Genomic DNA, 16,975 nt, shown 5'->3' on the forward strand with positions numbered 1-16,975 from the left:
ATCATATCACCCACATCAATTTAGTTATTTTATTATTATATATTTGTACATAAATATATATATATATATTTAATATATTATACTAATTTGATAACTAATTTTTTGCATATATATATATATATGTAGTATGATTATAATTTTTATTGAACATAAATTTATTTTTTTGAAAAAAAAAACTTTTTATATGTAGTGAATTTGGATGGAAAAAATAGTGTAATGTTATAAATTTGGAAAGTTTTATGGTGGCATGAAAAGTAATGGCTAAGAATGGCTAAGAGTGAACTAGTCTATAGAAAGAGGACAGATAATAATCCAATAGATTTTATTTTGACTATGACCCTTCAGTTCTCTACAAGTCTATTATGCTCCACCATGCTTCAGCTGCCAAGTGTTAAGCTTAGGATATTTGAAAATTTTTCTAAAATACTTTAAAAAAAGTTCAAACTCTTGACCACAAAGATATAAGAATGATGTTAATACCACTATGCTGCAATATTTTTTATTATTCTATAAACAAATTATAATATATATAACAATTATTTATTTTACTTATATTCAATTTATTTTAATTTTAAAGTTACTCATTTTAAAATTAATTATATTTTATTTAATTATAAATTTTATTAAATATATACAAATTAAAAAGATAAATAAAAAATTTTATTAATCACAATTTATTTTTTTATAATTATATGATATCTATTAATATTATTTTTTCAAAAAATACTTATAGTATATAATAATAGATAAAGAATCACATTAGAATTAATACTTGAATTAATATAAACTTTTAGATTGAGATTTTTTATTTATTAGAATTAAATTATAAACTTTTTTAAACAGATCATTTTTTTTGCACAAAAGATAGCTGATTTCAGTAAATGGAGAAGATATTTTGTTTCACAAATCCATAACTATTTATATTGATCAGTATTAGGAAAAAGAAAAATAGAAATTATAATAATTTATTGAAGTTTGTCCACTTACTTGTAATGCCCAAACATAAAAAATATCTTTTGGGCAACGTAATTACAAGTCTACCCTGCATTAAATTCATGCAAATTATTGCGCTCCACACCAGTCTAATGAATGTCAAAATCGATGCGGTGTAAGGTTACTGGGTCACTTGGTCATTGGTTCAATCGATGAGTCACTGGTCAAACCGATTAACCTGGTATCATTAAATAATTATATAAAATTTAATTTTTTTATTATAAGTACTTTTATTTTGTTTTTATAAAAATAATTATTATTTTCAAATTTTAATATTTTATTAATTAGTTTATATTTATTGTATTATTATAGGTGAAAACTCACATACAGTTATTTTTATGTAAAGTTGATATTTAAGAATCGTTAGATGATTTGACAAGTTTGACTAAATATCATCTAAACTTTTTCAACTATTAACTTCATATGAATGCAACTGCATGTGAGTCTTTACCTATTATTATATACTACAAGTATTTATTGAAAAAATAATATTAATAGATATCATATAATCATAAAAAAAATAAAGTGTGATTAATAAAATTTTTTATTTATCATTTTAATTTGTATATATTTAATAAAATTTATAGTTAAATAAAATATAATTAATTTTAAAATGAATGACTTTAAAATTAAAATAAATTAAATATAAGTAAAATAAATAATTGTTATATATATTATAATTTGTCCATAAGAAGCATTGCAACCTAGTGGTCTGAGCATCATCTTTGTATTCTTAGGGGGTAAGAGTTTGAACCTATTTTGAAGTATTTTAGAAAATTTTTCAAATATCACAAGCTTGACACTTGGCAGCACTAGAGCATATAGAGTATGGTAGGCTTGCAAAGAGTTGGAGCATTATAGTCAAAGCAAAACTTATTGTATGACCACTTGTCCTCTTTCTATAAGCTAGTTAACTCTTGGTCATTCTTAGCCACCATTTTTTATGAGAAAAGTATAGGTGAACAATGAAAATATTAAACAATGTAAACAATAGATATATCGGATGTTCATTTTACTAGTGTACGGATGGTTATTTTAATATTAAAATTTAGAGGGTTAATTTGGAGGTGTAGTGTGTTTTTATTTGATTGGTGGTTGTTCATATTGTTCAACAAAGTTATTGTTCCCCTAGCATTCCCCTTTTATGTCACCATAGAACTTTCCTATAAATTTACCATAGAAGAGATATTATTTATTTAATGCGAATCCTATCTATGAAAATAAATCATATAAATAAACCAGTTTGATCCGAGAAAATCAAATTATTAAGATTGGTTATTTCTATTTATTTATTTGTTTTTTATTTCTTTCACTTTGTTTGGAAAAGAGAACTTGAAATTAAAACATAACAGAACACATTATTCTTTGAGTTCCCTCATCTGTCAAAAAGAGTTCAGTGGAAGAGACTTACACAAGAAGTAACTAAACTTGATCATTTTTTACTTTAATATTCTCTTTATAGCTTGATCACTCTTGCATGGTGCTTCCATTTTGCACTTTGTAGGTAAAACTCAGCATTATTTTCAAAGACCTATTGATAATGACACAAAAGTCAAAAAGCAAACCAAAAATACTTTATTTCTTTCAAATTTTTTTTTGGCCCTTTTTGGTTGGGAATAACAGGTAGCAACTCATCAGCCCACAGCAACATACAGATCCACGCAAATCACTATAATTCAAGGGTCTCTTGCTTTTGTTTTTCTAAAAAACAAAGGTCTAACCGTCTAAGGACCTCTATCCCTTTTATTTATTTATATTTTTAATTTCTCACCTCATTACAAAAAATTTCGTTCAATACTATTGGATTTATCGGTAGAAATATGAACAAATTTCGTCAGTAAATATAAACAAATTTCGTCAGTAAATATATTATTATCGAATATAATCTGACAATAAACTCTTTATTAGTAACTATTTATTATCGTATTGGTAAATTTCATAATGGTTATGTTGGATAATTTTTTACTATACTTTTATTTTTTATATTTTTTATTTAATAGAAGTTACCGTTGAGTAAATTTGACAGTAGAGTTAATATTTTTTTCATTTCTTTTTAAACCTAACAAAACTCGACAATTAATAATTAAATCTTAATTAGTAAAAATCAAGTAATAATTTATTTATAAACAATAATTTAGGTATAATGTAAAAGATCAAGTATACAGAATAAAAATTAAAAAAACAAAAAAAAAAAACAAAACGCGGGCAAATAAATCAAAACAAAAATCCTAATAACATATGAAATCGCTGCTAATTTAATAAAAAATATGACAGTATCCAACATTTTTCTTGCAACATCTTTTTAGTTATAGCCGTCAAGGATATTTATCCCAAGACATATAATGAGTGTTGCATGTGATGAAAAATGATGTAAGCGTTGACCAAATTAAAATAGATATAGACCAATGTAATAGTAGTAGTACAAGATTTGATTCTAGTACAACTGTACAAGTGATTAGCAGTACAATAACTATAAGAGAGGCTGATGGAATAGCTGATAGTACAAATTAAAGGAATAGGAATGGAACTTGGTTGATGTACTGCATTCAAAATTCTCTAACAAATAGCTGATGATGCATGCAATATCTACAGCTATGGAAAGTGGAAAACCAACAGCTCCCACACTAGAAAAGCATCATTGAGTGCAGCGTTGATGCAAATTCCAGCTCAGTTCCTTCCTTGTTATTGCCATTGACGCTGCATTCAATCATGTTTTTTGGTAATACGGGATTATTTATTATATACATACACGTGGAACAAGAACAACGCATATATGCATTTGAGTAAGCTAAGGTAATAATAATATAATAATGTTGTTTAGATGTCTTCTATTGTTTCTTCTACCTTTTCTCCCTTCTTGCCTGAACCATCAAGGAGTTTAAGTTTGTGAGAAAGTATAGAGAAATAATATTTTTTTAATAATTTAAATAATAAATTAAAAATAAAAAGTTAATTTTAATTTTAAAAATTAAATTTAAATTAATTAGATATAATTTTTATTTTAAATAGTTAATGAATTTAAAATATAGATCATTATTCATATTGTTCGTATTTTTTATTATTCATCAAACGAAATTATAAATTTAATTTATTTAGTTAAATTCCACGTTTTTATATGTTTGACTTTATCAAAATATGAGCAATGCCACCTTATATTGTTTGGGAAATTGGAATTTATTATTTTGGAACATTCTCATAGGATCTTCTAAAGTATTGCAAAGAGGTACTACCACTTTTAGTTAATTTCACCCTTCCAATAAAACAGAGCCTCGGACATAAGAATTTGGGTGAAGTGTTGAGGTCGGATATGGATACAATAATGATAGGAAAACTTATTTCTTTTTTATATATAATTATTTTACAACCAAAAAGTAATAAGTTTTTGTATTTGTGTTAATGATCTAAAAATATGTATAAATGTAAATATGAAAATTTTTTATACTTTAATTGTACAATGATTGTAGAAGAATAATTAGTCATATAGCATTATTGAATATCAGTAATTCAGTCTAATTTTTTTTTTATATTGGCTAAATATAGGTGTAATACATTGTTATGGGAAAATTAGGTGTTTTTTTTTTATATGGTGTTTTATTCAAATCGGACGGTCCGATTTGCTTGATAAAAAAATAAACCACAAATCGGAGGGTCCGATTTGCTTGAAGAATAAAATAAACAGGAAATCGGAGGGTCCGATTTGTATTTTTTATTTTTTTTAATTTGTTGAAATGGAAATCGGACGGTCCGATTTCAACATTAAAATTTTTTTTTATTTTTGAAATTACAAATCGGACCGTCCGTATTGTAATTTTATTTTTTTTTATTTTTTTTTAAACTGAAAACGGAGGGTCCGTTTTCTGCTAGCACCATATATATATGAAATATCTCTCTTCTCCACATTATTGTATTACTACATCCTCTTCTCCATATAAAAAATCAAAAGGTGGTACTTGAACCTCTAAAGTCTAACCTATTTAAAATAGAATTTGAAAAAATAGTTTGTACTTTGTAATATCTCTTCTATTAGGCTAATTTTTTTATATTGAGTTATTATTAGTATTTTTCATTAATATTATGATGTTTTGGTGTAATGCAGTAATATGGGATAAAAAGAAATCATGAGTAACGATTTTAAATAAGACAAAAAATTAAAAAAAGTTAACAGAAATCGTGATTCACGATTTTAAATAAGACAAAAAAGAAATAAGAAATCGTTAGTCATGATTTTAATTTTTTAATTTTAAAAAATATGATTTATGAAATCGTGAGTAACGATTTCTTTTGTTATATAAATCGTAAGTAACGTTTTGTATTGTGCATCACACTTGTGAAATTCACCCATTTTAATTCATACCAATGTAATACACTCTTTCATCTATCATATAAAAAATAATTAACTTCTTCTATTTCTATTTGAAGTTTAAAGATAAAAGAACTCAACTATTTGCTGTTTGGTTTTATAACTTATTGCTGCGAAAAAATTTGAAAAAAAAAAGAAAGTTTAGAGAGGAACAATTTTATTGAAATTTAGTTAGCACTTAATCAATAAAAAAAAAGTAAGTAATTTCATACAATTAGATAAAATTTCACACTATTAAAAATATCAATAATAATTAATTAATGATTATAAATCATAAAATTTATTGGTCCCTTAACACTCCTCGTTAAAAAATATTGTACTCCAGCATTTTATTTTCACTTAACATAACATGAACAATTATTGTCAGTATTATTTTTTTTTTTGGATAATTAAGCTCAATAATCAATTATCTCTGTTTGTCTTTAGAACCACTCAAACTTAACAACCTAATATATCATTTACCATTCGAATGACAACTTCTACAGTAGTACATCAAACAAAATAAAAAAATTAATTCTATGATATCTATAAATTAGTACCTAAATTTGCCTAACTTATCTTTTGTAATAAGTTTTAGTTTTTTAAAATTATTTATTGTTATATTTTTTAAATTAAATATTATTTTTTAACTTTTTTTAATAAATAAGCACTACCTCTTAAGCACCATAACATTTACTAAATAAAAATCACTCACCATCATATATAACTTGGGAAAGTTCAAAACTTCAGATGATGTCAACCTTACAACATCTTTCAAATGAACATCACTTGAAGCAATCACACATTTGGTTTGATGGACTCTCAACTTTGATGAAGGAACCCGTCATAGACAACCACAAAGCAAATATTAGAACGATAGTTACATGTAATTATATTCATCCTCTTTGGATTTTACATGTTGAAAGTTTGAAAACTTAACCCAACAACTAATATTCCCAGATGTTCATGTTTCACATGATAGATGACAACCTTTTTTATTATTATTAAAATTGGTATACGAAATGTATAGAACAGTTTAATTTTTCTTCTTAATTCTGAATTTTTCCTCAATGACCAAAATAAAACGGAGGTCTGGCTAAAAGTATACTACTAAACTACTGGAATAAAAATAGAAAAAAAAATTCTAAAACTATCAAAATTTATTATTTTTAGCTATCAATTTAATTTATTTAATTTAGTAATCCAACAATATATTTTTAAATTTTAACTTATATTTTTAAACATTAATGACTAACTACAGATAAAAATTAATAAATTTTACTAGCCTTCTAATATTTTTTATTAGAGTGCTGGCTAAAATAAAATACTAGCCAACATAAATTAAAATTGTTCGCACTTAAATTTTTTTCATTTTGATTTTTTGCTTTGGAAAGCATGATGATAATATTATCAATAGAACAATTCTTCACGTCCAAATAATTTTAACATTTAAATTTATCCAAGTGATTTGAGTTACGCGCTTCTTTTTTCCTTTTTTTTCCTGCACTTCTTCTTCTTCTTCTTTCCGGATGCTACGTCTTTTTCTTCTCCTTTTTTTTTAATTATTTTTCAATTTCGTTACCATCGTCACTAACAACTCCTCCTCCTCCTCCTCATCCTATTGGAATTTTGTCTCCTCCTTCCTTTTCATCCTTCTCCTCCATCATCATCATCATCATCATCATCGTTAACATCATTGTCTTCTTCTAATACGTATTGACAGGGACGGATGTACATACATAGTTGTGGGGGCAAGCGCCCCCACTATAATTTGAAATTTTTTTGAGTAGTATATGATAATAATATTTATTCGCCCCCACTAAATTATTAAATTTGACCCCACAATAATTTTTTATTCAATTTTTGGTACTTCATAATCAATTTAAAAATTTTATATTAGATGTCATTAGAATGATCAATTCTCAATTTAAATAAAATTTCTGTTTTCTTTTAGAAATCGAATTGAAAGAGTATTATTTATCTTTTTTTTGTTATTAGTTTTAATTTTTTTCGTAACAACTGCATTAATTGAAAGAACTTTCTCAATTATGAATCTCAATAAGAGTTGGCTTCTAATTGTATGATAAGTAAATTTTTAAATAAGTATATATATATATATATATATATATACACTAGTAAGGCGTAGATTCATCTCCGAGCTGGAGAGCTCCCCGCACTCCACGCCGGTTCCACTCCCAGGTGGCGCCTCTCTTCCACGGTGGCACCTGATCCATCTGGCTCCTTGCGTTCACGGATGCATGTGCTCTTGTGTCAGTAGTCGTCAGCCATCCCTTTCACCTCTCTCTCACGCAAAGTCGCTTCCTTTTCACCGAATCACTGAGCCAACCTTCCCTCTTCATGGATCTGCTTGAATAGGTAATGATTTCGTTGAACCCTAGCAGCTTTGCTTTCTTCTTCAAATTTCGTTTCGTCTGCGGTACGAAACTTTGTCTACGAGCTGTGTTCTCCTGGAAGTTTGTTCGTCGCCGTTCATCTGGGTTACTGATTTCCCAAATTCCCGGTAAGATTGAAGATCTCAGATCAATCAATCAGGTTCATGGAAACCTATTATACTCTTGGTCCTTTTTCTTTTCCTTGATTCTGTCGATATTTGTGATGAATTTTGTCATCGGTTCGACGATTGATCTATGTTTTATTGTGTACGGTTCCTGAAATCCCTGATTGTGCAAATTCTGATAATTTTTTGTATTTGTTCTATGGTTAATCGAGAATTTCTTTTCTAGGGTTTGTGAAATTCCTAATCTTGCAAATTGTCATCGTTTTGGTATCTGTTCTATTTTTAATCCACATGTTATTGTCTAGGGTTCCTGAAATTTGTAATTTGAAAATTCTGTATGTTACTTGTTTTCTTTGTGGGTTCATGTTGTTGGTTAGATTTTTTTGGGTGTTGCTGTTAACCTTCAATTTGAACTTATTATCAGATCTCCTTTTCGTACGTGTTGAATTGTTTGTTGTATATGTTTTGTGTTTTTCATGAATATATTTATGATTTATTACTTTTATTACATTCGACAAATCGCTTGAGTTTTTTAACTGTTTTCTGTTTTGAGAAACATGTTCTGTTCTCTATGTTTGATGTAATGTTCACATAAAAGTGTCGTTTTGATACATAATAAGGTTGTTCTGTATTCTTTATTGGGAATCCGAGATTTGGGCATTTGTAACAAGGTCTGAGGTTTGAATCTCATCCCTTTCATGAGTGTTGATGTCATTTTGAGATTTTTTTATTTATATCTAAACTGTTTTGAATGTATCCTTACCTAACACATTTACCAACTCTGATTGTGATGAGTAGAATCATTGTTTGGGGTAGTTGATTACTGTCTTCCCTATGATCTTATGAGGTGTAGCTGCACTGTAGTAGGTATGGTCTCATATCTCAATTTCTGGTGTGTATTGCTTGATTTCTTGAGAGCTTCACTTGTTCTTCCTTTTTTTTCTATTGGTTCAGGTTTATCTCATATGATTACTTTTGCTTCTATTTATCTGTTGTCTCCAATTTATTGCTACCTAATACATTTACTAACTCTCATTGCCAGCACTAGAATCATTATTTGGGGTAGTTGGTGACTGCCTTCCCTTTTCTCGAATGACATGTAGCTGCATTGTAGTAGTTGTGGTGTGAAATGTTAATATTTGGTCCCTATTTTTTAATTTTTCCAAAAGTTTACTTCTTTTTCCTGTTTTTGTGGTGGTTCAGCTTTTGCTGCTATCATTAGTTGTCTATGTGCCATTGGATGGAGATGAGAATGTAGGAATGCCTATCAAGGTATGGACTTTCTATCTAACCTATTTGGTTAGTGGTGATGTCATTGATATGAATTGATTCATAGCTTTTTCCTCATTAAATGAAAGATTTGGTTATTCAATTTTTTGGTCGGTTCATGTTCTTGCTTAGAATTTTTTGTAGTTGCTGTTAAGTTTCAGTTTTAACTCATTATCAGATCTGCATTTGTTATCTGCTGAATTGTTTGTTGCATGTATTTCTATTTTTTTTCATGAATATATTTTTAATTCTTTACTTTGTTTATATTCAACAAATCCCTAGACTTTTTATACTATTATCTGTGTTCTGAAACATGTCCCCTTATCTATGTTTGATGTTATATTCGCATGAAAATGTGGTCTGGATACATAATGAGGTTGTGCTCTGTATTATTCATTGGAAATTCGAAATTTTGGAGTCATTATCAGCATATGAGGTTTCAATCTCATCTCTACCATGAATGTTGATGTCATTGACAGATTTGTACTTATCTTTGTGTATAATTTTTTTCCCCAGTCATCTGCTGGTTTGAGTTTTTCCTTACCTTACCAATTTATAGCAACTCTGATTGTTATCAGTAGAATCATTTTTTGGGATAGTTGATTACTGCCTTCCTTATGTTCTTATGAGTTCTAGGTGCACTGTAGTAGGTATTGTGTCATATCTCAATTTCTAGTCGCTATTTCTTGATTTCTTTAAAGTTTCACTTGTTTTTCTTGCTTTTGTGTTGCTTAGGTTTTTGATCCTATGATTAGTTGTCTATCTATATGCTATTCAATGGAGATGACCATGTGAGAATGCCTATGAAGGTATGGGCTTTCTATCAAACCTATTTGGTGAGTAGTGATGTGATTGATATAAATTGATTTTCCCATCAAAATGTGTTTTCCATATGTAATAAGGTTGTGCTATATATTCTTGAAAATTTAAAATTTTGGAATCGTTATCAAGGTATGAGCTTTCAGTCTCATCCTTTTCGTGGATGTTGATGTGATTGACAGCTTTTATATTAATGTTTGTGTATACTTTTGTCACCATTTATCTCTTTTCTCCAATTTATTGCTACGCAGCACATTTACTAACTTTCATTGGCAGGACTAGAATCATTATTTGGGGTAGTTGGTGACTGCCTTCCCTTTTCTCGAATGACATGTAGCTGCATTGTAGTAGTAGTGGTGTGAAATCTTAATTTTTGGTCCCTATTTTTTTTTCTTGAAAAGTTCACTTCTTTTTCCTGTTTTTCTCTTGGTTCAGCTTTTGCTGCTATCATTAGTTGTCTATATGCTATTGAATGGAGATGATCATGTCAGAATGCGTATGAAAGTATGGGCTTTGTATCAACCCTATTTTCTGACTTGTGATATGATTGTTATGAATTTATATATAGCTTTTTCCTCATTGAATGAAAGATTTGGTTATTCAACTCAATTTGATTCTCATTTTTTTTTAAATTATTTATGTAAAATTTATTTGCTATTTCACCTCTTGAAAAGAAATGGGGTCTTTCTCCTGAATTTGAGATGTCATTCCCAATGGATTTGGCTTTCGTAGATTAAGATTGGATCATTTTGCTATTTTTCCCCACTCATCTGTTGGTTTGAATGTATCCTGACCTAACCAATATATTCTAACTCACAATTTCTGGTCCCTATTTCTTGATTTCTTCAAAGTTTCATTTGTTTTTCCTGTTTTTGTGTTGGTTCCGGTTTTGGTTCTATGATTAGTTGTCTCTATGCTATTGAATGGAGATGAGAATGTTGGAATGCCTATGAAGGTATGGACTTTCTATCAAACCTATTTGGTGATTACTGATGTGATTGATATGAATTGATTCATAGCTTTTTCCTCATTGTACCTAATCTATTCATGAGTGGTTATGTGATTCACAAAAAATGATGTGTAACCTTTTGTTTATTTGTTTTTTTTTTCAGGTTCAACTGAATTGGATTAGATTTATCTCTTGGTTGTTTTAATTCTGTTTTATTCTTCAGCTGTTAGATGGAGATACAGCTGCTTGGCCTCAGGTTAACACGTTCCTTGAGAAAAAAAATGTCCGTGTGCGAGTAAAATGTGTTCATGCTATTATTTGTCTAACTAGCACATGTCCCTAGCCAAAGAAAAAACTATCCAGCCACTGGTCTTCCCATGAAAAAGTGTTCTCCACACATAATAAGGTTGTGCTATATATTCTTTATTGGAAATTGGAAATTTGGGTATCATGATGAATGTATCAGCTTTCATTACCATCTATTTCATGAATGTTGATGTGATTGACATGTTTCTATTCATGTTTGTCTATACTTTTGTTCCCATTTATCTGCTGTTTCAATTGTATCCCTACCTAACACATTTACCAACTCTGATTGCCATCACTAGAATCATTGTTTGGTATAGTTGCTGACTGCATTTGCTATGGCCTAATGACATGTAGCTGCAGTATAGTAGTTGTGGTGTGATATATCAATTTCTGGTCCCTATCTTTTTATATCTCGAAATTATCAATTATTTTTCTTGCTTTTGTGTTGTTTCAGCTTTTGCTCCTATGATTAGTTGTGTATGTGCCATTGAATGGAGATGAGAATGTGGGAATTTTTATAAAGGTTTGTGCTTTCTATCCCATCTGTTTGGTGAGTTGTGATGTGATTGATATAAAATGAATCATTGCTTCTTACTCATTAAATGAAAAATATGATGATTCAACTCAATTACCCTCCATTTCCCTCCTGAATTTGAATTAAAAAATGTGACATTGTGTCCTGAATTTTTTCTATAAAAGGAATGTGGGTGAAGCACATTGAATGCACAAACATTCTGCTGTGTTGTATTTCCTCCTAAGTTATATTTATTTATCTCAGAAATTTACTGTTTACATTTTGATTTATTTCATCAACTCATTTTATCTCCTTTCTTTTTATTGCAATGCCTCCTCCATTTGATATGATTTCTAAGATGCATCCTCCTAGAGAGGCTTGGAGGCTGAAAGTTAGGGTTCTAAGGCTTTGGGTTGTACCCTCTTTTGGTAACCATGAGGTTCCTAACTCAATGGAGATGATTCTCCTTGATGAGCATGTTAGCCCCTATTAGCTTCTCTTTTAAATATGGTCTTACTTGTTGTTTTTTTAAGTTTTCAACTTTACATTATGTGTTTGATTATTCTGATTTTGTTCTTTTGTTCCATTTCTAGTGTGGAAAAATACAAGCTACAGTCAAGAAACCACTGCTTAATAGGTTTAGGGATCATATAGTTGAATGACAAGTTTATAGAATGGCATATTTTACTGTTGTGTCAAATCATGGTAGTTATAGAGCAACTTCTCATGAATTCAAATTGGTTTTCCTTCACCAAACCACTGTTGTAGCTGTTGATGAAGATGTAATCCCTAAGACTTGTTTCAACATGTTTCCTTTTTCTGAGCTGTTGAACATGACCCAAGATTATGATTTCTTAGTTGGTGTGTATAACTTCTTGCTTTTCTGTTATTGAAGTTTTTTTAACAAATCATTTGAATAGTTAATAGATTGTGTTTATTTGGAATAGATGTCATTGGTCTTTTAACTTCAGTCGGAGAAGAGAAAGAATATGCAAAAGAGGGAAAATTTGGAATTAACTTCAAAAGAGTGTTCATTGAGTTATTTTCTGCTGCTTTCTCTTTATCTGATTTTTTGATTATTTTCTGTTTTATCTTTGTTATCTTTTGAGATTCAGTTTTGCTTGCATTGTTTGGGGATTATGTTTGGAATCAGCCTCTGGCTATGTGGAGCAGCCTGTTGTGGTGATTCAGCTTGCAAAAGTCAAGTTCTTTAGGGGTATTTTTTTTCTGTACATCTCATGGCTGCTAGAGGTATTGTCTCCAATAAAGTTTGCTAGACTCTTTCTTTGTTGTTGTGTAGGTCAAGTAGGTCTTCAAAATGTGATGTATGCCACTCAAATGTTATTTAATCCTGATATTCCTGAAGTTGTTGAGTTCAGGCAGAGGTTAGCATGCTTTATTTAGTTGATGTTTATTGTATTCTTTATTTACAAGCTATCTGGAGTAACAAGTACAAGTATTTGCATTGATTTTTTTTTAGTATGATTGAGCAAGGTGTCAATGGTACCCATCCGCTGTTTATTGCAAATGAGGGTAAAGTTCTCTCATTGGAAGATGATTTCATGCGTTTAACTAGAAAATGCACTATTGAAGAGCTTCAAGATAACAATCAGGTTGTTTTCTTTTGAGTTAGTTGTGTTTCTGTTTCTTTTATACACAAATGAACCGAAAAAGAAAATCAAACAAGAATTTCCAGATCTATTTTTTCATTCATGTTGTTAATTAACTTTGAAATGCCCATTGGATAGGAGGGTTCTTTTATCATCTTTGGTGCAATTCAAGGTATTGTTGAGGATGGAGGTTGGTGGTATTTTGCTTGTGTGTGTGGAAAGGGTATCTATCCTCAAAATGGTGCATATTACTGTGATTTTTGTTTGAAGCACATAACTAATGTGACTCCAAGGTTAGAAAATTTGTTGAAAATGTTTTCTCATATTGTAGAGTGGATTGTTTATAAAAATAAGGTTTCCTGATTCTATTTAGCTGAATGATGGTGTACTTTTTATTTTTTTCTCTATGCAGATTTAAAATTAAAATAACAGTTGAAGATCATACTGGGGAGGGTATTTTCCTTCTCTTTGATCGTGGGCATCTTATTTGCTTAAGAAGTCATGTGCTGACTTGTTTACTGAGGTTCAAAGAGATGCAAGTGTATGTTTTTAGTTCTCTTTTATGTGTTGTTCAGTTTATGGTTTGGCATATTTATTATTCAAACTCTATATTTCTTATATATTACTGTCAAAATAGCTTATATGTGGGGATACTTATTCTCCCATATTTCAAGTGCTCATTGGAAAGAAGTTGCTGCTCAAGGTTGATACCAAAGGTGTCCCACATGATACATTTTATGGGACTTTCCGAGTTAGGAGAATTTGTGATGATTCCACTATTATTGCGATGTTTGAACTTCCCAATTATGACGCTGATGACGAGTCTACTCCAAAAAAGGTTAGATATACATACAAATATTTTTAGATCCTGTTAATTCATGCTTAATTTTTTATTTTTTATTTATGTATCTTACTGTGGTGAATTTCTGTTCTGCTCTTATGTATTTTTAAACTCTTATGGCATATGAATAGGAGCATGATTTACACAAATGTGTTCCTTATGGAAAAGGGGATGTTGGTATTAAGAAGGAGTTTTCAGATACTTTTATGAAAAGTGAGAAAGATGCTGGTGAGTGTCGTGGGATTTTGTGTAAATCCCCGATTCTTATAGATTTTTTAGCTGGAAAACAGCCTGCTGTTTCTGGAGTGACTGAGTTTGTTGCCTTAAATGATGGTGAACATGGAAAATAAGAGAAAACACCCAGCAATAATACTGTTAGTGATGATCTTTCTGCTGAACTCAATATATTGCTTAGCTCAGCGGAAAAAGAAACTCAGGTACTCATGGATAATAATTTTTCTTCTTATTCCTATCTGTGGTGTTCCTAACTGTATTTTGTATTCTTGAGTCACTTTAATGCCTTTTTTTATTTCTTTGTCATAGGAGGTGTTGTCCCATGTTGTTGATGCATCTTCGCAATATGGAGAGAAGCTTATTCATGAGAATCATGTTGTCACCTGCAAGGGTAAGAGGAATTTAAATCCTCAATTTGAAGAGGCTGCTGTTGATGTAGATGGGCGTGGGTTGAAGGTTGCCAAGGTTAATGGAGTTTGATTGAAGGTGTGGAATTGAGCTGCTGTGTCTAGGTGTAGGTGTTTTATGTATTGTAATCTATAAGTATTTAGGAAGGCTTGTGATTGCAAATAGGTGGACATGTAATGATGCTGGCTGGATGTTATTTTGATTTCACTTTTTTGGATTGTGTCCAACAAATAGGACTGTCAGATATAGGGGTTTTCCTTCTGTGTTGGCTCGGGTAATGTGCCAAGTTGGTCTATTCTCAACTCCTTTTTTTGTAATAGTGACTCTGCTAGGGATTGGACACATTTTCAATGTTGTACCCTCTTTATGTTACATACTAGGATATGTGGTCATATTTTGGAATACTCTTTATCATAGGGGTGATAGGCATATGTAATTGTCTATATCACTATCAATCAATGTTTTAATGAAATACAGTAGTTCTTATTTGTATCTCTTTATTGTTGTATAACTTTATCTTTTTATGTTGGTTAGTTATTGCTGTTCATTATAATACTTTATTTCTTTTATTTTATGCGTTATCAGAGGTGTGAATGTTTATATGAGTTCTTTGTTGGTGTCTTTGACAACTTTTGCTGCCAGCCATCCCTTTCCCTCCTCCCCCTTCCTTTTTTTTTCCAATTGTTGCTTATAGTAACTTAATAGGAACTTAATGATGTGCATGTGTTTTTGGGACTGAATCAGGCGTACTTCTTAGCTTTTATGTTTCAACCTCTTGTTTTCTTTAGTACGAGTATCACAGATGTCTCATAACTCTATTCGTGCTAGAGAATATAGGCAAAATTCTTTAAAAAGAAAGCGAACGCAAAGTCAACGTCGAAATGCAAGAGGTTAGTACTGAATTGACTTTCATGATATTTTTAGTCTTTTCTACTCCAATTTTTAGTGATTTTATATCTATGTGAGTGTTTGTAATTTTTCTTCATTTTGTAATGCTTTAGAGGTGCTTGATTCCTCGATGCCTGCCCTCACTTTGAATGATTATATGGGTAATTTTTATTGTTCTCTTTATGTTTTTGTACTTAATCTTTGTGTTTATAATAATCTATCTGTTTATTTTATATGTTTTCAATGTTTCTATTTCTTCTTATGTTTTAGAAAATTTATTTGAGGTGTCCCAGAATGTTAATCAGAGTTCAAGTTTTATTTTGTCAGGTATAATAATCTCTTTAACTATTTGATCCCTGTCTGATTTTTTTCCGTTAAATTATATTTTAAGTTTCTTTGATTTATGTCTAATAGCAAATGTTTTTAAGTCATTTATTATTGTTTTTTTATGCTGTTACACCTAAAAGGGTTAGCTTAATTATTAGTAACCTATAAAATTTATAATTAAACATATGTTTATACTTCTCTACTTTGTCTCTTTTTAAACATAATTACTGCGATTATAAAATTCTTTATTTAATCGTTTAGATCAATAGATAGGTTTATTTTATATAGTTCTTTCAAACTTACACAAGGATTAGAGGTTATTAAATTGTTTAATTAGTGTTTATTTTTGTCTTGAAGAATAATAAAATCTTGAACCGATAGAACCGGATGTACGTCAGTAAAAGATATAAAGTAGTCAAAAATTAAATAAAGTGACTATTAGGTCCATCCTTATATTTTTCGCCTTCTGATTAATTAGGCCTTGAATCAAAAAATAAATATTAATTTGGTCCTTCAAGATAGTGAACCATGAATATATTACTTCTCTCCATTAATTTATTTATGATGTGAAATTTAGTGTCATACTTGGATGTTCTTACTAATTTTTCATACGGCAAAATCTTCGAAGACTTATTAACCCAATATTCTAAAAAAAATTCGTGTTGATATCTTTACTAAATTTTAATATGTAAATGTAAATATTAAAATATTTGATACTTATTTTAATAATTCTATAAATTCTAAAGAATTAAGAAAGTTGAGTATAAAACTAAAATTAAGTAAAATAAAAATAAAATAATTTACTTGTGTATGTATATAATATATAGAATAATCAGGATGTAGATTTATAACTAAACACAACAGTTTCGTGGTGTTCCTTATGCTTGCCTAGCAATGAGACATGGGTTCAATACCCATTGGAAGGATTTTTGAATATTGGATTTGATATTTAAATGC

The 16,975-nt window shown here is 29.4% G+C and overlaps 1 protein-coding gene and 1 long non-coding RNA gene across 9 annotated transcripts; both read left to right on the plus strand.

Annotated features, from left to right (window-relative positions):
* The first annotated feature begins 3,520 nt into the window (after positions 1 to 3,520).
* LOC130965293 (uncharacterized) lies at positions 3,521 to 12,720 on the plus strand. Of its 8 annotated transcripts, none has more exons than XR_009081209.1 (6): positions 3,521 to 3,786; positions 8,649 to 8,717; positions 9,054 to 9,122; positions 9,855 to 11,293; positions 11,651 to 11,719; positions 12,304 to 12,706. It is a non-coding gene; the product is annotated as an uncharacterized LOC130965293 (long non-coding RNA). The 8 variants fall into 8 exon arrangements; XR_009081207.1 differs by lacking the exon at positions 3,521 to 3,786 and having other exon boundaries at positions 7,422 to 8,717; positions 12,479 to 12,571; positions 12,658 to 12,712; XR_009081204.1 differs by lacking the exon at positions 3,521 to 3,786 and having other exon boundaries at positions 7,422 to 8,717; positions 12,304 to 12,571; positions 12,658 to 12,710.
* Positions 12,721 to 12,868: 148 nt separating this feature from the next.
* LOC130970108 (uncharacterized) lies at positions 12,869 to 15,295 on the plus strand. The gene is made up of 8 exons (XM_057896095.1): positions 12,869 to 12,926; positions 13,011 to 13,095; positions 13,191 to 13,323; positions 13,459 to 13,613; positions 13,733 to 13,861; positions 13,958 to 14,158; positions 14,293 to 14,598; positions 14,705 to 15,295. The coding sequence occupies exons 2-7, from the start codon at positions 13,034 to 13,036 to the stop codon at positions 14,369 to 14,371; spliced, it is 759 nt and encodes a 252-aa protein (XP_057752078.1). The 5' UTR covers positions 12,869 to 12,926; positions 13,011 to 13,033; the 3' UTR covers positions 14,372 to 14,598; positions 14,705 to 15,295.
* The last annotated feature ends 1,680 nt before the right edge of the window (positions 15,296 to 16,975 follow it).

Source organism: Arachis stenosperma, chromosome 3 (assembly GCF_014773155.1).
Source record: "Arachis stenosperma cultivar V10309 chromosome 3, arast.V10309.gnm1.PFL2, whole genome shotgun sequence".
Classification (NCBI taxonomy): Eukaryota; Viridiplantae; Streptophyta; class Magnoliopsida; order Fabales; family Fabaceae; genus Arachis; species Arachis stenosperma.

What these genes read in the sequence shown, in the direction of transcription:
- LOC130970108 (XM_057896095.1), top strand. Translation starts at nt 13,034, where the DNA reads ATGTATGCCACTCAAATGTTATTTAATCCTGATATTCCTGAAGTTGTT. An exon ending in ATAACTAATGTGACTCCAAG is followed by an intron (nt 13,614 to 13,732) that starts GTTAGAAAATTT and finishes TTCTCTATGCAG; the next exon opens with ATTTAAAATTAAAATAACAG. An exon ending in AGGTTCAAAGAGATGCAAGT is followed by an intron (nt 13,862 to 13,957) that starts GTATGTTTTTAG and finishes CTGTCAAAATAG; the next exon opens with CTTATATGTGGGGATACTTA.